Source organism: Sipha flava, unplaced genomic scaffold (assembly GCF_003268045.1).
Source record: "Sipha flava isolate LNK unplaced genomic scaffold, YSA_version1 123_pilon_pilon, whole genome shotgun sequence".
NCBI classification, from domain to species: Eukaryota; Metazoa; Arthropoda; class Insecta; order Hemiptera; family Aphididae; genus Sipha; species Sipha flava.
In genome coordinates this window covers 157638-183731 of record NW_020271749.1, presented here as the reverse complement: position 1 = coordinate 183731, position 26094 = coordinate 157638, and the positions used below count along the sequence as shown (strand labels likewise).

Genomic DNA, 26094 nt, shown 5'->3' with positions numbered 1-26094 from the left:
ATAGCCACAAGTAGGTATTAACATTGATAATAGAATAGATTATATTCTATAATCAATGGTAGAACTAAAACAATCAACATCAACCAATCTAAAAACAAATATAAAACATCTGAATAATTTTGCAATTTAATCAGTCATGAAAATCCAAAGAAAGCCTATTTATACTATTTACTCATACTAACAAATTAATCACAATACTGAATTTATTCTATTATAATAATACTTAATTGAAAGTTGTAAATTTATTATAAAACATTTTATTATGTTACATAGATATCCATATCAATTTTTAATATGTCGAATAAATTATTGAATACAAATTTCTATATGAATAGCACACACATATATTTAATTAAACTATATAAATGTAAAAAAAAAAAATACAAAAAAATGTAGTCTTTAAATTTTATCACTGTATTCTAGAATAGATAAATTATATAAATATAAACATAATATTTAGTAAATTATTAACAAAATAAAACCCAATACTTATTTAATGTTTCTTCTTTTTATTCTGTACAATTGGTTGTTTCAGTAATGAACTGGAATTGTATGTTTTTTGAGAAATATTATAAATATTGTAAAGAGCAAATATAGAGAAAATCAATCTGTAAATGCATTAAAATTAGTTATTAATTATTTATTATTATAATATGGAAATATATATAAAGTTATACATAATAGAGTATGGTAATATAATAGACTGTGTTTTTGAGATTTTTTTTTATTATTATTATAACAATATTTCCAATTTTATATCCTAAAAAATAATTATTTTTGAAAATAAAATAAAATTTTTTACTTTTGGTAGTATAATAAATTATAGTTTAAATGAGCATATTTTAGAATGTCTTAGGGTGGATACCATAAAAAACATTTTTTACTTTACATATCTAATTAAAATGTTCAGGAAATTATTTTGCTTCAGAGTATGAAATAACAAATATAATATGCAGCTTTTATTAATAGTAAAAATTAAATGATCAAAATAATAAACATATTATTTTTTTTATTTTGTAAAAATGTGTAATTGATACTTATAAATTATAACTAAGGAACGGATTTTATTGTAATAAAAAAAAATCAATATATGTACCAATTTTTCTTAAAATATGGAATAAAAAATCCAAAATAGGTAAATATCGAAAAAATAAAATATTATTAAAAATCACAAAAAAAATAGATTTTAAAAATGTATTAGTATTATATACATAAATATTAAGTAAAAATAAAACAAATGGTGTAGACATATAAAACAAGTATTATTCTGGGACAAAGCAATGAGCAACAACATAATTCTGAAGGTTTGCAAATAAAAAAAATTGTGACTGTTTGTTAAGACGAAGAATATTCTTGTACTAACTAAAAGACTGTTCCATATCAACTGATGTGATATGGTTAGGTTAGATTAGGTTAGGTGTCCAGGGATCCTTGTTGATTTTTTCCTATTAAAATATCTCTGATGATCATGCTGGAAATAAGTATATTAATGCCATTTAGATAACATACAATATTTGGAGGTCGTCAAAAATTGTTCACAAATCTTATAATATTTATCGTCATTAAAAATCAAAAAAAAATTATGTATTGATACCAAAATATGTAAAATAAATTTGAGTTTATTTCAATTAGAATGATCTAAATCGTACACATTTTTTATCAGATTTAAAATATCTCATTTCAATAAAAATATGTGTTTACAATAAAATCTGTTCTCTAGTTATAACTATGAACTTTGTATTAAAATTATTTTTTTAAAATATACATTAATTGATCTTGAAAATAAATATTTTCTAATAAAATAATAAACCCAATAACTGAATAGACACTCAATTATATATATTCAATTACACAATAAATTAGGTATATGAACTATATTTACCCAGTTGTAGCGCATACTCTATGGATTGAAACACATGTGAAGAAAGTGAACAATAATGATAAAAGAACTGAAAAAAATTGATTATTTTTAATAACAACACATTATATGAAATACTAACTACAAATTATGTTATGAAAAAAAAATTAATATTGGTTATTATTTAATTCAAAGTATTAAAAGTAGATGAAAATAGTTGTGTAAATTAAATTTAAATTTAATTGAATGTAATAACATTTTATAATAAATAATTTAATTAATTTACTATACTTACTTTCTGGAAATAAACTAGCTTGATATCCTTCTCCTAAAAGTAGGGTCATTAAATTACTTACAGCCTGGTAATTATTTAGTTAAGGTAAAACAAAACACATAATTGTACCTGCTAAGTTAGATGAGTTAATTTATGTTTATTTAAAAATCTTTTGGGTCATAATCTTTAATAGCATTATGAATATTATTTTCTGTTACCTCCTTGAGTGCAAGTATTTATATATATTATTTTGTACATTATTTCAAGTAAATGTGTTTAGAAATTTTAATCAAGAACTTTATTCATGGCTTTTTATAATTAATTTTATTTATATAATTAAGGCCAATTGGCAATTTATAGATACATTATAATACATAGTAAATTAACAAGTAATTATTGTGTTAGGAAGATTACAATAGAAAAACTAAAAACTAAACATTTAGTAAAGATAAATAGTTATGATTAGAGTTCGGATGTTAATGACCAAAATTTCATAAAAATATGCATTATAAAATATGTAAATCTGTATGATATACTATTATATGCCATAAAATGTATTAAATATACCTATTTTTTTAACAAATATATGCAAAAAAAAAATAGTTAATATTAATTAAAAAAATGTGTATACTCTTTTGAATGTGTATTTAAAATACTTTATTACAAAAAACACAGCTTATAAATATGAAAAAAACCTATTAATTAGTTTCTGATCTATTAAAGTTAAATTTTACATAGGTTAAGTACTTTAAGTATTAGGATTACACTGTACAATAATAATTTTGCTGATATTTTCAAACTTGAAGAAACTTTAATGATCCGACAAGAAGTTTTTGTAGACTGAAAATAACATAATTAACAGTAATGATTGATAATTTATAATAATATGGACAATTTTTAATATTATACTCATAATTTATAAAATATATAATATTTAATCTAAAAAAAAATCGATGTATACATTTATATGCTCAAAAATGTTAAATATGCAAAATAAGTTTGCATATTTGCAATCAAGATTTTATGAATCAAATTTATATCATATTAGGGTATAAATCTATTTCTGTAAAAAAAATATGTCAAGTTATAAACATCCGAGCTCTAGTTATGATATACTAATCAGCTCAGATCTAGGAGGTGTTAAATAGACGAAGCATTCTATCTAGTGAATTGTTGTGGAAATAATTAGTACAGTGGGCGGAGACATAGATTAGTGATTTCTAGTAGAATTAACAGGATCACAAAAAGAGATAGAAGGTTTGAAGCATCTACTAAACCATGAAGGAGAGATCAGCATCTCCATGGCAAGAATCAAGAGTAGTAATATATAAGGAAAATTGGTCAATTGTGGTCAATTTTGAGTAGAAAATCAGTGTGTAAGACAGGAAGCGGTTTTTAACTCACTCTAATCATGGTTGGTCTTTTACTAAGTGTGCCATACAACTGAGCCACACTCAAAATAAAGTGGACAAGAAATAAAGGGAGCGAAGACAAGTAGCAGACTTAAAAAAACTAGTGTTGCGTTTTAAAAATCCCAGAACTTTTAATGCTCTACCAACAGTAATATTCATAATTAATTATTTTGGTTCAGTTGGCTTTTATTTATTTTAACTTAGTAGGATAATTAATAGTATTATACTCGATGGGGTATTTTTTTTTAGGGGGGGGTATCATCATAATTTTGTTTTTTATAAATCAGTGTATAATTGTTAACTGTTTTATTATCTTCTTATTAAAAATTGAAAATTGTATAATTATATTATTAATTTCATTTTTGGATAAAAGATAAAAGAAATATAAAATAATATATATATATATATAAAATATGAGAATAACACAAGTAAAATTTGTCCATCAAGAATATCTAATCATTATTAGATTTTCAAGAAAAACGAGCGATAGAATAAGTAGTAGATATATGTAGTTATAATGATAAATCTACATCCAACTATTTCTATAATTAGTAGACCACAATTTTTTGCAAGCTACAGGCTACAGCAATAGGCATTAGTCTGTTAAGTGTATAATGTGTTTTGACTTGCATAGTTGAAAACACTAATATTATTATACTCGGGTTTTTTTTGTTTTTATAGCATATAGTTTTATAAATTAAATTTTTAAATTTTAAAATTTTTCCTTTATCCGAGTTTACAAAATTAACAAATTTATTGAAGTCTGGAAATTCTACAGGGGAAAACCCCCAGAACTTCCCCACCATGAATATGCCATTCATTATGCTAGTATAGAAATATTTAAGAATTAGAACACATTCATATCGATTACAACATAAATAAATACTACCCTATAATTCACTAACCAAATTAATTAATTTCTTTTTTAGTCAGATTTTTTTTTTCAAACACAAATGCTAAACTTTAAATAATTTTAATTTACGTCGTAAACACCAAATCTTTAAAAAATTAAAAAATCCTAATAATCCTAAAATCATTCAAGTATTGATTCAAGAAATACTGAATTTAGAAATAATGAATGTACATTTTGAAAAATATTAATAAAAATATGGTTAAAATTTTCAAATAGGATACAGTTAAGCATAACGTAAACAATACTGAACCAAGAAAACCAGTTCCGATAACTAAGGCAGAATTGGATGTCAACCATTTGCTGTTAAGCTGCATGACTGAAAATAATGACAATGCCAACAACGTAGATATAAGGAACGACATGCCCGTGGAAACGGCTGAAAAAAACAAAGTCATAATTTGGTATGATACATTAAAAACAGTTGATATACCATATGCATATATAATAATATTCTGTAACTCAAATTTACCCATGTTTCATGTATGTATTTCAGGCTATATGGTAAGTCTGGAGTTTAAACACAAATATTTAAAATTGATTACAAATTTTAAGTTAAAATTTAGTATTAAAATCTTATCACTCTAATGATGAAGTGTACTGTTTTAATTTGCCGGTAGTGAATCAGTCGTACTTGTGTCGTTGCAACACATGTCCAGAGTATTCTTATTATACAAACAAAAGGCTGATATTAAAAATTCCTTCTTTGGTAAAAGTATTGGTTGCACTGTGAAATTTCTTTTTTTTTTGTATCAAAAATATATGTTGACATAATTGCGTTATCAAATTGATTTCAGTCTATAAATTCCTGTAATTAATCTATTTATTCTTGTTAATGGTTCTTTTTAGTTATTATTATTACTTAATAGTTATCGCGTATTTTTTTTTTACTTTTTTTATCACAGTGTCACGGATTTGCTAAGTATTTTAAGTTCTTACCAAATCACATTGTTTCAAAATAGTATTTAATCCTACTCTAAGGTAACTTAAGACTATGTATTTAGTAATAGTCATTTAGGTTTAAAAACAAAATGTACATTAACCAACTATGGTGATTGAAAATATGAGTTACGATACAAAAACAGTGACTGGTGGTTCTGTTTGCAAAGCAGTCCTTCAGTATTGTGCTAATTCTCATCCATTTGAAGAACGTACCCTTTCTCTTGATCAACCTGTGAAAATTGGCCGTTTGCTAGCTAAAGCCTGGGTAAGTCCAAATAATGGAATCTTTGACTGCAAAGTTCTATCAAGGAACCACGCCCTGCTATGGCATGAAAATGGGAAATTTTTCTTACAAGATACAAAAAGTAGTAATGGTACATTTGTTAACAACCATCGACTCAGTAAAAGTGGTGAAGAGTCTCAACCTCAAGAAGTATTCAGTGGAGATATAGTTCAATTTGGTGTTGATGTAATCGAAAATTCTAAAAACATATCTCATGGCTGTATTACAGCAGTTCTAAAATTATATCATGCCGACGGAACAGAAGCTGAATCTAATCCTGTCGTGAATTTCATTAATGATGTATGTACTCAAGATTTATATAATATAGATGCTTATATTAGAGATGCTATACACAGAGAAGCAAATTTAGAAAACAAATTATTAAATTTAGAAAGACTATTATCAAACATAATTGGAGAAACTGATAATAGTTGGAAAGCTCTAATTACTGAAGATCGTTTACTATCCAAAATTGAATTTTTAGAAAGCCAATTGCAGTATTATAAAAAGGATTATGGAGAAGATGAAATAAAACAGGAAATATGTGATTTAAAGAAATACAAATATTCTTATCAAGGGTTGGCCAAGGATTGTTTAAAAAAAGAAATGGAAGAAAAATTAAAAATGATGCAAAGGTGTCAAGAATTAGAAAGTTTGTTAAAACATTCCACAGTTGAACAAAATGCGTTGATGAAACATCTCAATAATGCACAAGATGAAATCAAAGAAATGTGTACTAAGTTTAATACAGAGCTTGCTAATCATGAAAATAGTGTTAAAGAATTTGATGTATCAAAAGATTTATATGAAACCGAATTAAAAAAACTGAAAGAAGAAAAAAATGAACTAGAACTAAGTTTTCATAGTCGATGTGAGGAAGTAGAAAGATTACGAGCTGAAATAGCTAAAATGAATTATGAAATTAATACACGTAATGTACTTCTTTTAACTTTACAAAATGAACATGAGCTTACAGAAGATATTTCTCTTAACAAGTATTTTAATGATATAATGTCTTATATTATACATGTATTACAAGACCGTCAAACTTATCTAAATCAAATTAACTCGTTACAAAGTCAAATGCAAAAACATATTAAACAAAAAGCTGATATAGAAAATCAAGTATGTCAACTACAGACTGAACTTGATTTTAACCGAGAACTGTTAGTAAATTGTATTAAAAATAAAAATGTTAGTGATATAGATAACATGGATCCTGATCAGTTAAAGATGATAATACTAAATGAAGATGGATTGAAAAATATTGAAGACTTGTCAAAAGATCATGAGATTCAATCAGATTTTTATAAACAAAAATGTGATGATATTGAATTCAAGTTAACTGAAGCTAAAGATATACTGCTTGACTGTATAAATAATTTGGATGATCAAGAATCTACCATAAAACTTCTTAAAAAAGAGCTTTCATGTAAAGATATTGTGTTGTTGTTGATGTCTAACTATTTATGCCATTTATCAAATATTGATTCTAACAATATAAATGATGTGCCTGATATACTACAGAAAAATCTAAACTCTTTCAATGACTTAAAAAGTATTGATACTTCAATTGATCTAGAAGTTTTTAAAACAGAATTTTTAAATAATGTACCCCCAGTACAAGATAATTATATTATTCATGAAGTTTTACCAGATTCTCAAACTAATGGATATTCAGTCCGGGAAATCAGCTCTGAAACTATAGAAACTAAAGAAGATTCCGCCTTAGATCTAAAAGAATTAGAACAAATTCGTAATGAATATGATATGTGTTTCAAAGAAAAAAATGATCTGAAGTATGAATTAGAGCAAACTATGATAAGATGCAAAGAACTTGAACAAACTCCGAATTTCCATCTATTTTTTGCATTACCATCTATAGTATTATTTTTAGTATTAGTTATTCGATTTTATTCTTATTTGTCCTATTTAACTGGAACAACGGAATAAGTGCAATTAAACAAATTATTCATGTTTGTATTATTATTAGTAACAATACCAATATTGTTTTTATAAGCTCAGATATGTGATACATAACAATTTCATTTTATTCACCGGCTAATAACTAACTCTTGATTTTATTAATAAAGTCCAAAATTAAACAAGGTTAAATATTTGAATTTCAAATCATAATTTAAAAAATAAAAACAATTGCTTTACAAAATTTTGTCAGATCATTTAAGGTAAATAATTTATTTTTAATATTGTTCTAATTAATTCACCAGCTTTGTGTTTTATTGGCCATTCATAATAGTATATATATTTTTATTTTTTATATTTATCTTTAAAAACAAAATTACTTAGTGTTGATTCCATCCATAATAATAGAATAGATTAACTCTTCAAAATTGATTTAGGTATTATATTTAGTTGATACAAAATGAACCTAACCTGCTCATAGGTATTATTTAATATCTGTAATTGGTCTGAATATGTCACTACATTTTATTGTACTACATTAAATAATTTAATACAATATATCCTCATAACTTCTATATATAATAACATATTTTTATTATTCTGGATTATTTTATAAATGTCTTAAGTGTAATTTTAAATGTTTTTAAACATTGTCATAAGTCAATTCTGTTCTCAAAAATAAGTTTCTTTAAATACCAGGAATTATATTCAATTTTATCTTGATACTAAATTTATTTTGTATTGTACTAGATATATATTTATATGTATGTATAATGTGAGACAAATGTTTTTATAAGTTTTGTATTATATAATTAGTATTTTAAATGAAAATTGTAGTCATCGACTGAACCATCAGAACATGTTTAATACTGTAAAAATCAATATAGTTAATGTTGTATGTTATTGAATTATTTTAATTATAAACCATTGTAGTCATTAATTATTATTGTTGTCATTTTTAATCAAATAGTAAAAATATTAAATTATTATCAAAATCGTTTTTTTTTTATAATTGTTTATTTATTTTCTTAAATTTTCTAAGTCAACAATCATTTTTGAAATGGAATGTCCTTTCAATAGAAGGTAATAATTTAATAATTCAATCAATTGTCAGGCTATCAAACCAAGGATAACATACAACATTTTATGTGTGAAAAATCTGTATAATTTGGTGGAGGTGTTCTTTATTATTTATATGCAATTTCATCAGGTGTGGTTTGATACCCTGATGATTGTATATGAGAAAATTTGTTATTTTAATTTAAAACAAAAAGTATTTAAATATCAATCAACATTTTTATTTTTCAGTTGTTTATAATGGAATCATTGGAACAGTTATCTTGTGATAATTTAGAACTCGTGCATGTAAAAAGAGATTCTATTAGCAGTAATGTAATTAACATTAACAGAAACAAAATCGAAGCTATTCCTAAAACTAATCAAGTATAAATTCATAAAAAAAAAAATTTAAAAATTTTACACTTACCTATGTATGTATATTTTCTATAGCCAAGAGAATTACAAGATCTAACAGGTTTAACTGTATATGATGTAAAACATTTTGAGCAAGAAGTTTTACAACAAGTTACCAATGAAGTAGATAGTAAAATTATTAACAATATTCATGAGATTCCAATGACATTAAGAGTTCTAGGAACTAAAGAAACTGAGAATGAAAGAAAAATTAGAACAGGAGAAATGACACCATTTGGTTCTACAGATGTTTTCCAAATGAAAACTAAAAGGTATATTGATGCACAAAAATTATTATTTATATTTGTTTAATATAGTGATTTAAACATTGAATTTTAATATCCTTGGATTTTTTTATAACTTTCAGCTCTGAAGATATGTTGCAAAAGTATTTGTCATCTCAATCTAAACTTTCAGCCCTAGTACATAAACCAAAAAATAAAGTTTTAAATACAAAAGTGTTAAAATCTAATTTGAATAATAAAGAATCAATTGAAAAACCAACAAAATTATCTAACAAAGGATCTGGAAGTGAATATTTTCCATCAACAGATTCCGGTAAATCAAACTCAGCAAATTATTAATTATATATTATTGATTATAGATATTATTTATACTCAAGACTCCTACTTAATAATTAATATTATTTTTAATTTTAGAAAATGATTCAGATACTGGTAAAATCAAAAGTAAAAAAAAATCTAATTACTCTCACAGAAAACGAAAACTTTCCAATGATGATTATTCTAATGGCTCGGATGATGAGTATTTTGATATAAGAAATTGTTCAAGTGATTCTTTTTTCATCAAATTTTTAGTTAAATTAATTTTATCTTAAAAAAAATTACAAGTTTGGTATTAATATTTTTCTAAGGTCAATATAAAACCTTAGATGATGGTATAGAAGAAGATTATCAGTATCGTTTAAGAGAGTATGAAAAATGTAATCCTGAAATTGCAACTGATAATGAGGATGTATTTCATTGTATTGATGGAGACTATTTTAAAGTACCTAAAGAAATTTGGAATAGTTTATACAAGTAAAATTTTAAGTATACCTTCATTAAATATTTATAATGTATGTATACAATTTTACTATTTATAATAGGTACCAAAGAATTGGGATCAAATGGTTATGGGAGTTACATCAACAAGGCTCTGGTGGTATTTTAGGAGATGAAATGGGTTTGGGGAAAACTGTTCAGATGATAGTATTTCTTGGTGCACTTTATTGGAGTCGTTTAAAAGACAAAATTACTGGTATTCGTGGTTTAGGCCCTAGTTTAATTGTTTGTCCAGCCACATTAATGCATCAGTGGGTAGATGAATTTCATAAATGGTGTCCGCCTATACGAATTTGTGTTTTACATGATACTGGTGCTTATAAAGGTAGTTATTTTATTTAACTTTGGTAGAAATTAGATAAAAATGAACATAAAATAATTGATTTATTTGGTTTAAGGAAAATCATTTAATCTAATAAAAGAAGTATGGTCTTCCAAAGGAATTTTAATTACCACATACAACGGTTTGCTCCAACATATTGATAATTTGTTAAAATATGACTGGCATTATGTTATTTTAGATGAAGGTCATAAAATTAGAAATCCTGATTCCAAAGTAAGTTTATTGTGCTAAACATAGCATTCTAAAGTATTATTAAACTTGATTGAATTAAAGAACATTTAGATATAAATCAACTTTACAGATAACAGTAGCAGCGAAACAATTAAAATCTAGCCATAGAATAATTATATCTGGTTCACCAATCCAAAATCATTTAAAAGAATTATGGTCATTGTTTGATTTTATTTTTCCTAGTAAATTAGGAACTTTACCTGTATTTATTAAAAGTTTTGCTGTTCCAATCACTCAAGGAGGTTATGCTAATGCTACTGAATTACAAGTGAATTGATATAATTAGAAAAATTATACATGTTCTAATCAACTATTTAAATAATTTTATACTATAGATAACTACAGCTTATAAATGTGCAACAATACTTAAAGATACAATAACTCCATATTTATTAAGACGTATGAAAACTGATATACAGTCACATATATCTCTACCTGACAAAAATGAGCAAATACTTTTTTGTCGCTTAACTGATGAACAAAAGTCATTGTATCGAGGATTTCTTGAAAATTCAGGTATAATACCTGAAATTATGAATGGAAATTGTAAAGTATTTGTAGGCATAACTCGATTAAGAACTATCTGTAATCATCCTGATATTTTCCAGGAAAATCTTGTAAGATATGATTTAATGTATATTTTCATTTATAGTGTATAATAATTTTAATTCATATTTAGGAAACAGGTCCTTATGGTTATTGGAAAAAATCGGGTAAAATGATTGTTGTTGAAGCATTACTTAAAATGTGGAAAAAACAAGGTCATCGAGTACTACTATTTACTCAAAGTGTAAAGGTAAAATAAATGTAAAACACAAAACTGATTCATTAATGTATTTATTGTTGTTTGTTTTTAAAGATGCTAAATATTTTTCAAAAATTTGTAACTGAGCAAAATTACTCCTACTTGAAATTAGAAGGTGGTACATCCATTGGTTCTCGTCAACCTATTATAAACAAGTTTAATAAAGTAACTAGTTTTTTTAATATTTATTTTCTAAATCGTTTTAATGTAATTTATATTATATTTTTAGGACCAGTCAATTTTTGTAATGATTTTAACCACAAAGGTTGGTGGCTTAGGTGTTAACCTTATTGGAGCTGATCGTGTTATTATATTTGATCCTGATTGGAACCCAGCTACTGATTTACAAGCTAGAGAACGTGCATGGAGAATTGGACAGTCAAATCCAGTTACTATTTATAGATTACTTACTGCTGGAACTATAGAAGAAAAGGTATGTTAATTTGATAAAAATATTATTATTATTATTATTATTATAAGATTTTTTTATTTAAAGTTAATAATAAAAGGAACTGTATTTCAGATGTATCATCGACAAATATTCAAACAGTTTTTAAGTAATAAAGTATTAGTAGATCCTAAACAACGAAGGTTTTTCAAGTCGAATTATTTATATGAATTATTTACACTTCAAGATGTAGACAGTAATGGTTTGATTGAAACAACAGACTTATTTGCTGGAACAGGATCAGAAGTACATGTTATTATACATTTATATAATTCAATTTTATAGGTATGTTTTTTTTTTTTTTTTTACTAGATTAATGTACAAAAAATTATGGCAGCTCGACGTAAAAGGAAAAAATCTAAAAAAACATTAATAAATTGTTCATTTTCTGATGATAAAATTGAAGCAATGAAACAAAAAGCAAAAGAACTTAGCAAAATTATTGTCCAAAAATCAAAAACTGCTATGAATCAACAAAAAACGCAATTAAATTCATGTCCTATCAATGAAAATATTTCTAAAATTGATATTGTATCAGAACAAAATGATACTAAACCATTTCAAAATAATTATCCATGTTATGATAAAACAAATGATGAATTTATGAATATTCCATCTTGTAGTAGAAGTTCAACTGAAGTAACATTACCAGAAATAAATATATCTTCTGAAAAAGCAAATAATAAACATTTAAATTCCAAACATAAAAAACATAAAATTCCATATTTAGTTAAATGTGACATATATCAAGAGGAACATGTTGATGAGCTCACATCTAAAAAACAAGATGATTATGTTCTTGAAAAATTATTTAACAAATCAGGTATGTTTCATAAAAATATTATACTCAGTAAAGATTTGTTTAAAAATAATAATATAAAATTTATCTGTATGCTATAAGGTATAAATAATAATGTAATATATTAATATTGAAATTAATTTTAATGATATCCATTATTCTTAACTGATTGTTGAATAAAGGTGTAAAAGCAGCAATGAAACATGATAAAATAATGGAATCTTCAAAATCTGATTATGTTATTATTGAAAATGAAGCTAAAAAGTTAGCTAAAAAAGCAATTGAAGATCTTGAAGCTTCCCGTGCACAATGCTGGGAACCCGGATCTGGTAGATTAAATTGGACTGGTAACCAAGGAACAGTTAAACCTAAATTATTCCTCAATATGAAAACAAAGTAAGTAAATTACATTTTTATTAACATAAGCTTACTCAACTATAAAACAAACTTGTTACTCATGAAAATAAAATTTAATATGTAATTTTAGTATTGGTTCATTTTTTCCTCTAAGTTTTTCTTTTTTATTACTTAACTAAATGTACATCATAAGTTTTTATAATTTAATATCCTAAAATTTACTTACGTGTTGTGAATAAGGTAAAATAAAATAGGTTTTAATAATTTATGGTAATAGGTATAGAAAAAAAGTTGTAATTATTTTAAAATATACTAAGTACATTAAAAAAATATTTATAATGTATATATTTTGAGGTTTTTATTTAGTTATATGAATAATAGGCACTTATTTAAATGTAGAATAAAAAAATAAAAATGAATTAAATGTATTTTATAAATGTTTTATTTCATTAGAGATGAATCAAGTTCGTCAATATTGTCCTTAATGAAAAAACGTAATGGATTTGTGGAAGCAACAGAACGTGAAATGCAAATGTTAAACAGCATTAGACAATATATGATAGAGAACAATCAATGTGCCAATACTGATCAAATAGTTGAAAAATTCAAAAATAAATATTCATCCGATGATACTCCATTATTTAAATCATTGTTAAGCGAAGTTTGTACATTTAGTAGGTGTCCTGATAAAACTGGTGTTTGGAAATTGAAACAGAAATATTGTTGACTTATTAGAATAATAATATTAAAACAAATCATCTTATATCAAACAAATACTTTTCCTTGGTTTTTTCCTTTTTCCTATTTAATTTTTACAGTACATCTATTAGTATAATTATTTAATTAAAAATGTTATTAAATAATTTATGCAGCATTTGTACAAATTAATTCCATGTGCAACTGATATTATGTAATTATGTTTATCCACGATTTTAAATGTACCTTATAAAAATTTATAAGTAATTTTAAGTTCATTGTTATATTTTTATAATATATTTTATTAGTATTTAATGAAAAATAAAAAATATGATTCATCTTTGTGAGTTAATAAAAAAAAATATTAACTCACATGTAATAAAATAAAAGTCTTTTGTCTTATGATTTATTGATAATCATTTATAAAATAAAACAAATATATAATTTCTTAATTACAAATATTATTAAATGTGTTCTTTTACACTGTTAAATTATTTGAAACTGATGCAGATTCTTAATTTACATAATAACTTTTTTAACCAGCAATACTCATTGTTTTGGTAAACTAATGTGTTATTGTGTTATTAAAACAATTATCTTTTTAAGATTTGAGGTCCTACATTATGTAACCATTTAATTTTGATTTTGATGGTTCTTAAGAAAAAATAACAAATATCAATAAATGAAAAAAAGACCTCCAAAGTTCTAAAAACTAGGTCAGGTGAGACGGTCGGATGAGGTACCTACAGGGACAGCTGAATGATATTGCTGTTTGGCTCTTTTATACTAGAAACCTATGTACCATTGCTTTCGTGAAAACGATTTTGAATGAAAGATATAGAGTGAATTAGAGTTATATATTTTTCCGATTATTTTTTTATTACTTTTTGATATTTTTTTGCAATTATTAAGGAAACTATCGCTTATTTTATAAAATTACATTCTTGAATTACCAACATCATAACATTCTATATCAAATACCTCCTATAATTATCACGATCGGAACAATCATCATAGGCGAAATAAACATAGACAAATAAGAAAAAAAAAAGAAAAATTTGAGGATTTAATGTATTACAAAAATTACTTGATATAGGGTTTGAATTTCGATATCAGCCGAAAATTGTTTTAAACTATCCTCTGTTTTTCTTAATCATTCGGAAAACCACTGAGAAATCCAAAAAATAATCCTCTCCAAAGTACTAGATAATATCTGTATTATCGAAACTAATTGCTTAATTTTTTTTTTTTTTTTTTTGTGACGACCGGAGTATTCTTGGTCGAAATTGAGTAAGATGACATAAAAAAAAAAATTACATTTACACCATGGTAAAACCTATTCATTACTCGTTTCACCCAGACTTAAGATTATGCCACTAATCCACTACAATCAGTATAGATATTACAAAGTTATTAACAGTATTTTTTTAGTGCTTAGGTACCTGAAATAGTAGAAACTGAAAACAATATAATTATAGTACGGAATATAATATGTACATAGGCGTGCGCAGACCTGTATTTCAGGGGATGCCTACAATACTTTTGGGTCCTATCTTGATAAAACATGTAAGTATATTAAATAAATTATAATATATAAATAATTAAATAAACATAACTTTAATCATTTATTTAATATTGTGGTATATTAGTTCAAATGAATATGTTTTCCTTGAATCTCGTATGTTTTTATCATATAGCTTCAATTATTTATGATTTCTATTTTTGTAATCAACTGTAGCTGTTATATTATCGTAATAAGTTTTTGCACGAAAATTTGAAGAAATTTTTTTTATTTTTTCTATTACAAAACATATTTTATTTTTTACTAAATATTTTAGAATAAATTACATTTAATTTGTACATTTTATTTATACAATTTACATCAGTTTACAAAAAGGACTCTTTACTTTTTGACTTTAACTGTAAGATCAAATTTACAACATTACGGGAGATGATTGAGCAGAACTAACAATCCCGTGTGCATGTCTATGCTACTTAATCGTTCTAATATAAATTATAAGCTTAAAACTCATAAACTTTAGCCAATTTAAATATTTTGCTAGCAAAATTAATGTAATAAATGTTAAATATTTATTTATGTATTTTAATTTGAGTTTTCAGAAGAAAAATGTATACTCTAAATTTATTTTTTACATATTTGAGATATTTTTATTTCAATATTGACACTTTTCTTAATGTATAAATGTCATTAAATATTTGTGAAATTGTTTTCTGTTGCGCTTAATGTGTAATCACTATCAAATAAATTAATTAAATTAATAAATAAATTAATTAATTATTTAAACGTTTAGGAATCACTCGAACTGTAAAATCTATTTTACAGTGTTCATATTTGTATTCCAATACAAATATGAACACAAGCCATGTGGGTATAGCCTCTAGTGCCGCAATGAGGCTTTGGCGAGCCCTGATGCAAGAAAAAGTTATGGGTCCCATTAAAAAATGATGAATAAAATATTAATACAATTAATAATTCATCAGTACAGCGTAGAGACAACTTTAAAGAATAAAATACAAACAAAAACAAAATGTTGCAATCACTTATAAACAATAAATATAATTTTATAATAGAATATAAGTATTTAATACCAAGTGATACGTTGTTTATATTATATTGTATAACAAGATAAAATATCAATTTTAGTCACTTAATTTTTTTTTTTTGTACTTTTTGTTAATATAGCCAGTAATTATTTTTTCAAGATCCAGTAGTTTTGTTCTTGGTCTTTCAATATTCAATATCTATAACGGTTAATCTGTCTTGAGAAATTGAGTTTCGAAGATAGTTCTTCAGCAACTTCAATTTAGAGAAAGATCTTTCAGTCGTAGAAAAGGAAAAGGCACACTTTTAGTGGAAACGTGTTACGTTCAATTAAACTCACCTTCGGTTTCACCACTGACTCTGTGGTATACAGTGTTGTGCTTAGATAAAAAAAAATTATTCAGATATAGATAAGATGGATTTAAAATTGTCTAGATATAAATAGATAAAATCACTTTTATGTAGATATAAATAGATAAAATAATTTTTATCTAGATATTTATATAAAGCATCAACGTTTTCATCCGTTTGTAGGCGAACTTTTTTGGTCTTGGGTAATGATTGTATTATGCTGTGGCGTACATTCGATCATGCTCTGGGGGGGGGGGGGGTTTAACAAAAATAATCATTACTTTTTTTTTCGTTGCACAGATAAATAAGATAAATAACTACAATAAACAGATATTATTTTATACAACTTTTTTACCAATTTAAAGTTTACTTTTACATTATAGTAAATTAATAGCTATTGGAATATAAAAACAGCATAGTTAACAAAAATGTTCAAACACCTATCAATATAATTATTTAATTATCATAATATTTGTATAATTGTATATTTTAAATTCAAAGCGTAATAATGAAACTACGAATATATTACACGTCATCAATAATAAAACAATTTTCTTTATTTTTTTTTTTTGGCCCTGGGGGGGGTTTGAACCCGGATATTGCTATTTTCTTATCGACAATTATTTCTGTATTTTAGTATTTATAAACCATCTACCACTCAGCAGCAATAATAACCAGTTTAGACCTATGGTGCGTTATTTCTGGTTCTAATATTCTTATAAATGCTATTTCGGCGTTCGTAATATCACAGAACAATAGTAGTACGGGCACGATACTTCCCCGTATGGGCTATACTATGAAATTATAAATAATTCTCACCTCCCATGCATATTATGTAGGTAATATATGTCTATATACATAATAAATTGTTATTGTTCATAATTAATAATAAATGCTATGTAAAACTATTTTAGAACCAATTTTTGCAAGTAAATATACGAATGAAATTTCTTATTTAGTTATTTATTTTATATTGAATGATAAAATTGTAGATTAGTTATTATTAATGATTAGCAGGGCCGCACTCTATTTTGGCGGGCCCCGGACAAACTAAACCTTCTGGGCTCCCTATTTTTCAAAGGAGTTTTCTTGGTTTTCGTAGAGAACATTTTTCTAATTATATATAAAACTAATGATTAAATTATTTTAACATCAAATATTATTGTAACCCTGCTATTTTAATTAGTTTTATTTTTATCTAAACAATGTTGAATCTTTTTCAAAGAAAATTTAAATACTCAAATACATAAATGATAATATACAAAACGACATAATAATATTAATCATAATATTAATAACCATAACTTATATAATTAATAACCCTAAATTTAAAATAGTCCTAGGGTTTTTCTTGCGTTTCTCACTACGAAATCATCAATGACCCCATTCATGTCAATCGTCTTTGCCAGTTGAGCCTCCACTGCTAAAACACCTAAGTTTGAGAGTCTGTTGTGTCATTGTTAATTGTAATACTCTCTTCACTTTCTTCAATGTTGAGAAAGATCGTTCCATACTCGCAACAGTTGCAAGGATAAAGATTCGTAATGCAATACATAAATTAGGCAATATGTTTGAAATATAAGTTTTTTGCAAGTGATTCAGCAATTCTAAGGGACTTAGTTGTTTATGTCCAAAGTTAGTAGCATAAAATATGTTAAGACTTTGTAGCTCATCTACTAAGTTTTCTTGTAAATTATCATTATACTTCAAAACCAGATTTCTAGATTTTAATTTAATTTCTCCTTCTGTCATATATTTAAACTCCCAAAGAATTGAGAAAATATCAATAACTGTTTTCAGTGATTCAAATCGTTTGTTTATATCTGCAATTACTTCATCCAAAATGACATAAAATACATTTCTTGATAAGATTAAAGTAGAATATAAGTATTCGGTTGCTTTAAATGGTTTTCAAATAATTGAGTTGTTTTGAATGTTTTCGATGTATCAAATGATTTGCAATAATACACGGCTACACAGTATTAATATATGAATAAATATTCAAAAAAGTGGTAGTGCCCATTGGTCGATACCTAAGCTTCAGCAGGGGCCCGTTAAAATTTAAATTTTTTTGTAGGTCCAGGCCAGTCATAATTTAAAAGTTGTTTTTTTATAAACCCGGACCCCTCAAAAATAGGTTTAGGGTCGGGCTCCGGACAAATAACCCGAGAAAACCGGTCTGAGTACGGCCCTGATGATTAACTACAGATTTTGTGAATTATCTTGATAAATTTATCTAAAGCACAACACTGGTGATATAGGTAGATACACCGTACTTAACCTAAAATTACCTATAGTGCGGGATATTATTAATTTGTTTTGTACATATTTTAGAATAGGTACTTTTCTTTCAAAAAAAAACTCGAGTGACCAATTGCTTGGATCGTAGATAATAGATATAATTTATTATATTTATTATATATAATAATAACTTAGATAATAGGTATTTGGTATGGTAAATTATGTTTAAATTATATAAAATAACTAAAATAGCAAACCCATAGATTCTGGTTGGTAAAAAAATATTTTATCGAATGGGGAATTTGATTAAGTTAAACAAAACTAATATATTTAATTGAATATGTGGTTAAAGACTACAATTTCATGGTATTTCTCTCATATGGTATCATAACAATCCCGAGGAGTGATTGGGTGAGGACTCATATTGTGACATGTAATATATTTATACTATAACACGTAAACGCGGATGTAAAGTGTATTAAATGCGGTTAGGCCGTCATTGTATTAAATTGGCTGCAAATGATTATTATAACAGTTATGTCGAGAGAACAACTCGATTCCGGCGCGACTAAACGATGATAATAATAATAATCATACACAATTCAACTGCACACGCGTATAAACATATAATAAAAGAATATTATTTGCCAAATCTGCTGTCAAATTGGACGTATGGCCAAACAACGTCTATACACTGTTACTGGGAACTTTATAAATAGAGAGCAATAATGATCATCTCGGACGATTTTTCGCGAGCGCATCGCATTGCCAAACAACAGAGTGTGTAACAGTGAAAAAATTATACGATTTTTTCCAGAGTAAGTGACACATTTCTAACACAATTTTCTACAGTGCTTTTTTAGAACGTGTTTTTAGTTGGTCGTTAATATTGTTCTTTATCATTTTTGTGTGGTCACACGTATCACGCATCACACATCACACGTGCGCCGAATTTTTTAATATTTATTATCTTTCATAATGTTACATTCGTTTAAGATGTTTGTTTAATATATTAGGTTCACAAACGTCGCCTGTGTTCATTCAATTATTAAAATCTCTTATTGTCCTGTTGATTAATTAACTATTGTACATTTAATTTTAAAGCGCATTAGTAAATACCATGATTAAGTTAGCCTACCCTTTTCATATGGGTAAACTACATTTTGTGAGAACTGAATCGAAATAAAGGTTTTTTTTCCCGTTGTTCTGAAAATAATTGTAATTTTCATTTTTTTAACTGCATTTTTGTTCTATTTGCTAATTCCCAAGCTATATTCTAGAGAAAACCAATCAAGATTTTCATTATTTAAATATCATCTGAATGTGTGGTTAATTCATAATATTGATATTATCAATGCTTCGTTTAGTAATGAACATAGCCTTACAAAGAGTAGATCCTGAGGAGCTCTATATCTACGGTTATAAAAATAAATTGTATATATCAGATTAAAACTTTCAAATTATCCTGAATAGTAAGAAGTTGAATTTATTAAATTAAATGTTTTAATTAAAAGTTAAGTATTACTAAGTTGTAGTAGGTATTTAATAAACAATTAAAACAAGCAACAACTGCTAAGATTTAAAAATAAATATTTTTCCCTTACTGCTAAAAAATGTTTATGTTTGAAAGTACAAAAAAAAAAATATGGTACAACAATAAACTTAAAATGTCAATGTGACAGCGACATAAACAATTAATCATTTTGTATGTATATTTTATAGGGAAAAAATTATGTCGATTTATATATTTATAATTGATACAGCGATATGTCTGTAAATGGCTACGAATTTAACAAATTAGCCAACTCCTACATAATTTACCATACTTGATTCATCTATGTATAATGTTAAGATAGTCTGTTAAGTTTTTAAATTTAAAATTTTTAATTAAATTAAATTTTTAAATAATTAAATTTATTGATCTAATATATATTTTGTGGTTATATAATACAATTTTTATTTTTAAAATTAACATTATTTGTATTGGAAAATACATATGAAAATCAAAACAATCAATAATGTTTAATAAAAATGATAAAATATTATTAATTTCCATCAATAGTATTTAAGCACAAAAAGAAGATTAATCATTTACATAAGCTGAAGTTTGTCAGATATGTTATTGACGGATATAATAGTCCTAAATAATTTATGCGTATATATTATTTTTTTTATACGATATTAATTAGTGTACAATGCTCCCACAATAACCACGTTATCTGCAAAAACTGGATACGTGTTTTATGTTAATCTTTCATCAAATAATTATTAAATCGAAGTCATTTTATATCGTTCTCTTAATTAATATCTATTTATAAATCTAGTACTTAGAAGTAAAATATTTTAAATGTGTGCTGAATGAATGATATTTATACACTCAGTGGCCAGTATTCTACGTCTACATGAAAACATAATATATGCGATCATTATCATATTAGACTATATTATTATAGTTTTTAGGAATTTCATAGTATTAATAATACATTTATACTTAGTTTAGCTGTTTAGTATAATAATCGTATTTAATGTTGATTCGATGAACAATGAAAGAAAGTTTTATTTAATCTTGTTACTAACTATTTTTCCTTTTATAAAAATAAGATATGTTATTATTATTATAATTTCTAAATAAAAATGTGTTCATTAGTAATAATTATTCAATTAAGTTTAATTAAAACCCTATTTAAATCTAAAATTAAAACAACAATGTTTACGATAATATTGTTGCGAAGTAGAATAAATTATTAATTTATATAGATAAATTATAAAATTTGTCATAAATTAACGTTTACAATCGATTAAATCGAAATTTGGGTGGAGACTTGTTTGCGCACATATATTTTTAAATTTACGACCACTCGTTTGCGCACAAAATTGTGAACTATCAAAATCATTTTTTAGGTACGAATTTGGGCGTACAAGATGTTCATATACTTTAAAAGCATAATGTTTGTTCTCAATCGTGGTTTTCCATTAGATTAGGACAATGTTGGTTCAGGCAGTTGTGAAAAAATAAAAGTTTATTAAAAGAATACTCGAAAAATGATTCTGTGATTCAAAGGTGGCTTTATTTGTTATACATATATATGAAATTTGTTATATTAAAACCGTAATAAGAACCAATAATAATTGAATTTCAAAATTTCAAACAACACATGGAATAGCTAATACTCTTTAATGTTTAAATAAAACATATTCTGTTAGGATCAACATACTAGTATTAAAAATTGCAATAAGTTAAAAAACCATATTATTTTAAAATATTTGTTGACTTGAGTCTTTGTTTTATATTTTTTCTTTTAAGTCTTTTAAATTTATCTTTTTACATGATAAAAAAAAATACTGGCTGTTCGCCTGCAGATAATGTTGTATCTAGTATTTAAAAAGAAAAGAAAAACGAGTATCCAAATTAATAACATTTTTTTATATATACCTACGAATAGATTATTTTGGCAAAAACATCTTAAATGTATACCTTAACTAACAACTTAATAATTTTAGGTTTTTAAAATATAATCACATCTACGAAATATAAATATTAAACGACATTATCTTTGTTAAATTGTTACGTACTCGTATATAATATGGGTAAATTTTTAATTTAATTTATGCGATATGAGTTTTCTTCACAAAATTTAAAATTTTTACCACCAGATCACTCATTTAATATAGTAATTTCTAAAGTAATTTTTATATTAGCTTAATTTATTACATTTGTATATTAGAATGAAAAAATAGAGAATTGGTCATAATTCTTAAAAAATTATGTACATGGCTTTTATATATATATATATATATATATATATATATATATATGTATAGAATTATTGTAAGAAAGAAGTTTTATATGTAAAATCATTGATAATACTTATATTTACCGGGAATCATAAAGATTACCTATTCTAATTATATAATATATTATTTCAAAATTAATCGAGTATTTTTATTTTTATTTTTTTAACTGATTGATTTACCGCGGCATATTCGAAAATAAAATAATGTATTATAGTAGATAATTAAATAAAATGACTTACATGTTTATTTATTATAATATATACATCTATAATAGTGATTAATTGGAACGGTTTTGATTGAGGTTATTCGAATACATTATCTAAGTAGATTTAAAACATTTACAATACAGAAGTATGATGACAGGGGAAATACAGTAGCGTAAATACAACTTACATGTAATTGTTCAAAGGTCATCTATTTAAAAATATTATAATTATTTTCCGTTGAGCACACATTTATTTAGAAAAATATAACATAATTTAACAACATTAAATTAGGGATGATTTTAAATGATATATTCTAATAATATACTTGAATATTATTATATAAACACAAAAGTAAACGTACTTCTTTATTAGATTCAATAAGTACTAGACGGACTTACTACATAATAATTAACAATATACGATTATTTCGGATGTTGATATATAATTTGCATTATTATTATTATTATTATTATTGGCAATTGAGTTAAGATATTATTTATTAAGTATAGATTTTTATATTATTTTATTTTAACAATTAATTAAATAACTTATAATTTGTTAAAAAGTATAGATTTTAAAATGTTGAATTATATTAATTAATTTTTTTTAAATAATAAGTTACGATTTCAGTAAATATTTGAAGGGCTATGGGTAAAAAGAAAAATAGTTAAAAAAAGAAAAATATCTGATGATTATATTATCTTGTCTTTTATTTTAAAAATTTTAAAAATATAATTTAAAATTTATTCATTTTATTAAAAATTAGTCGTATTACAACAATACATTTTTTTAAATTATTTCGTACTTAATCTCTTAGTTTTTTGAATTCTGAAACTACAAAACTGTAATACTAAACAGTTAAGGAATATTGACTATTATAGTTTTTCTCCATAGTCTTTCATTTGTTTCATATCTTGATATTCACATATTAATACTTACGAATTGCTATTTGATTACTAATTCTATGAATATGTGGGTACAATTTTTGCTAATTTTCATCAAAAATATTTAATTTCTCCAAATAATATGAAACATATACGATCATTTCTTATTTTATAGTTTTGGGCATACTGTGGTACCTAACTGTGGTTTTACATTCAAATGTAACATCTAACACGATTAAGATTTTAAGTTTAAAAAGTTTAGTTCAAGACCTTAAACACTAAAAGAATTTATAATATTTAAACTGTTTTATATTTTATTTATCCATATTTGATATACTTATTAGGTACTGGAAATATTGATAGAAATAACTAGTAACAAATTATTATTGTTGTTGTCACCTTGGAGAAATTTGTTGTTTATTTATTATAGTTTTATTTATCTAGAAATTTCTATTGTTGTCTAAGAGCATTTTAATTATGTTGTAGAAAACTATGTATACATTCACTAAGCATGTATACAAAATTATAAAAATACATTATGATAATGTACTCTGTATCAATATATTTTAAAAGAGTATATTATCAAATTGTGTTTAATGATCCATATAATATTATCAGAAATAATATCAGGAGTATTTGAGATGCAATTGTAAGGCAAAGTGTGGATCGAAGAAATGTAGTTGTAGATCCTCAGGATTTTTATGTAACTCAAAATGTCATAATAGTTAATCTTGTTGCAACAAATAATTTATAATGTGAAACAAAATAATGTAAGGTGAATTTATTAACCCTTTGAGTGCCGAATTAATTTGTAAAAATTATTTCATCATTATTCCTCTTTTTTTTTTACAAAATGCCAACATTTACATAAAAAAGATAGTGCATGTCAACATTCACTAGTGACTATCTATATCTAAGGAGAAATGAACATTAACCAGAAGTTTCGATGAATGTCTTCATTCAATTTTCAAATTGCAAATCATCAAATTTAAAAATAATATAAGATTTTTCGTTAATCACTAATCAATAATCATTCTACTAAAAACTAGAAAAAGTGAGTATCTAATATTGATTACGTTATCTCTGAATGCTCAAAAATGAGAAATCTCTCTAAAATCCTTTATAATTAGACAAAATTTAAAAATTATATCGATTGAAATTCTACGTACATAATAAATTTCAAAATTTAATATGAATTATAATAATAATGAATAATATTAACGTATCAAGGTTTCCGTTTTTCCAGTACAAATTTAAAATCAGTAATAGTTCATTCTAAGAGTAGAATTTATTAAGATCAAGTATGCTATTTGTATTTTTGTCTAAAAATGATTATAATTTTTAGAAATCATCTTTTTTTCTATTGTTATTATTTTAGAAAACACCTGTTTCTTAATTTTTGTCGAGTCATCAGAGATTTATAAATGTAAATTAATCTTTTGTTTTTAATAATATAACTAGTTTGAAATGTACTCGTGTACAAATAAAGCTTATAATATTCGAAAAATCCTATTTTTTGGTAATTTTCTTAAGATGTTTAGAGTACAATTAGTAGTATAAGTATACATGTTAAACGAATCCAAATTATTTTTTTAATCATTTGTTTCATTTGACGCATAGTTTGAATTTAGTTTTTGAATGTCATTTAAAAAAAAAAATTAAAAATGGCCACAAATTTTTTTTTAAATTTTATATATTTTAAAAATATTTTCTGAAAAATCTAAATATATTAATTAGGTTATATATATCAAATAATGGTTATAATTATTTTAGTTAAAATAAAAAAACATGTTGTACTATAATAATATGCACACCGGTATCTACGGGAAAAAAACTGTATACGCAAGGGAAGAAGCGGAGAGTAACGAAAATATTTGTTGTAGACGTGGTTTTGCACGAAAGGAGAGATGAGGAGATATTACCTACGAGCCTTCGAAAAAAATTCAGAAAAAAAAATTATTTAACGTCGCGGTGATTATACAGTTGTACAAGCAATACGTGCGTGTGGACGGACGACCGGCCGTGCGCATAATGCAGAATGTTGAGCTATTCGAACACACCATAATAATAATAATGCCGACCTAGTGTGAGATGTTTATGAATCTTCGTGTTTTACATCATTTGATACGAAATAAAATCAAAACGCTGAGAACTGAAACTCAATAAATGTACTCAAAAATTTGCTTCATTAGGTTAGATAACGATAAAACATTTTACATGCAATGACATTATAATA

At 24.7% G+C, this 26094-nt stretch overlaps 3 protein-coding genes across 5 annotated transcripts; 2 read left to right on the top strand and 1 right to left on the bottom strand.

The window, feature by feature from the left end:
• Positions 1-415: 415 nt before the first annotated feature.
• Positions 416-5135, bottom strand: LOC112694141 (protein KRTCAP2 homolog). Its single transcript, XM_025569527.1, has 5 exons — positions 4927-5135; positions 4679-4833; positions 2154-2217; positions 1883-1949; positions 416-608 (listed from the first exon to the last, which is right to left on the bottom strand). The coding sequence occupies exons 1-5, from the start codon at positions 4928-4930 to the stop codon at positions 494-496; spliced, it is 405 nt and encodes a 134-aa protein (XP_025425312.1). The 5' UTR covers positions 4931-5135; the 3' UTR covers positions 416-493.
• A 106-nt stretch (positions 5136-5241) lies between these two features.
• On the top strand, positions 5242-13961 carry LOC112694137 (DNA excision repair protein ERCC-6-like). Of its 3 annotated transcripts, none has more exons than XM_025569525.1 (17): positions 5242-5435; positions 8911-9045; positions 9112-9347; positions 9443-9633; positions 9735-9866; positions 9950-10115; positions 10184-10464; positions 10538-10695; positions 10784-10981; positions 11049-11330; positions 11393-11503; positions 11573-11683; positions 11748-11951; positions 12042-12212; positions 12279-12789; positions 12948-13161; positions 13576-13961. In XM_025569525.1, exons 2-17 carry the CDS (start codon positions 8920-8922, stop codon positions 13847-13849), a joined length of 3366 nt encoding a protein of 1121 aa, XP_025425310.1. In that variant the 5' UTR covers positions 5242-5435; positions 8911-8919; the 3' UTR covers positions 13850-13961. The 3 variants fall into 3 exon arrangements, with proteins under 3 accessions (XP_025425310.1, XP_025425308.1, XP_025425309.1); XM_025569523.1 differs by having other exon boundaries at positions 5243-5435; positions 11393-11509; XM_025569524.1 differs by lacking the exon at positions 5242-5435 and adding an exon at positions 8581-8685 and having other exon boundaries at positions 11393-11509.
• On the top strand, positions 5429-7712 carry LOC112694140 (sarcolemmal membrane-associated protein). Its single transcript, XM_025569526.1, has one exon. The coding sequence runs from the start codon at positions 5503-5505 to the stop codon at positions 7630-7632; it is 2130 nt and encodes a 709-aa protein (XP_025425311.1). The 5' UTR covers positions 5429-5502; the 3' UTR covers positions 7633-7712.
• Positions 13962-26094: the final 12133 nt, after the last annotated feature.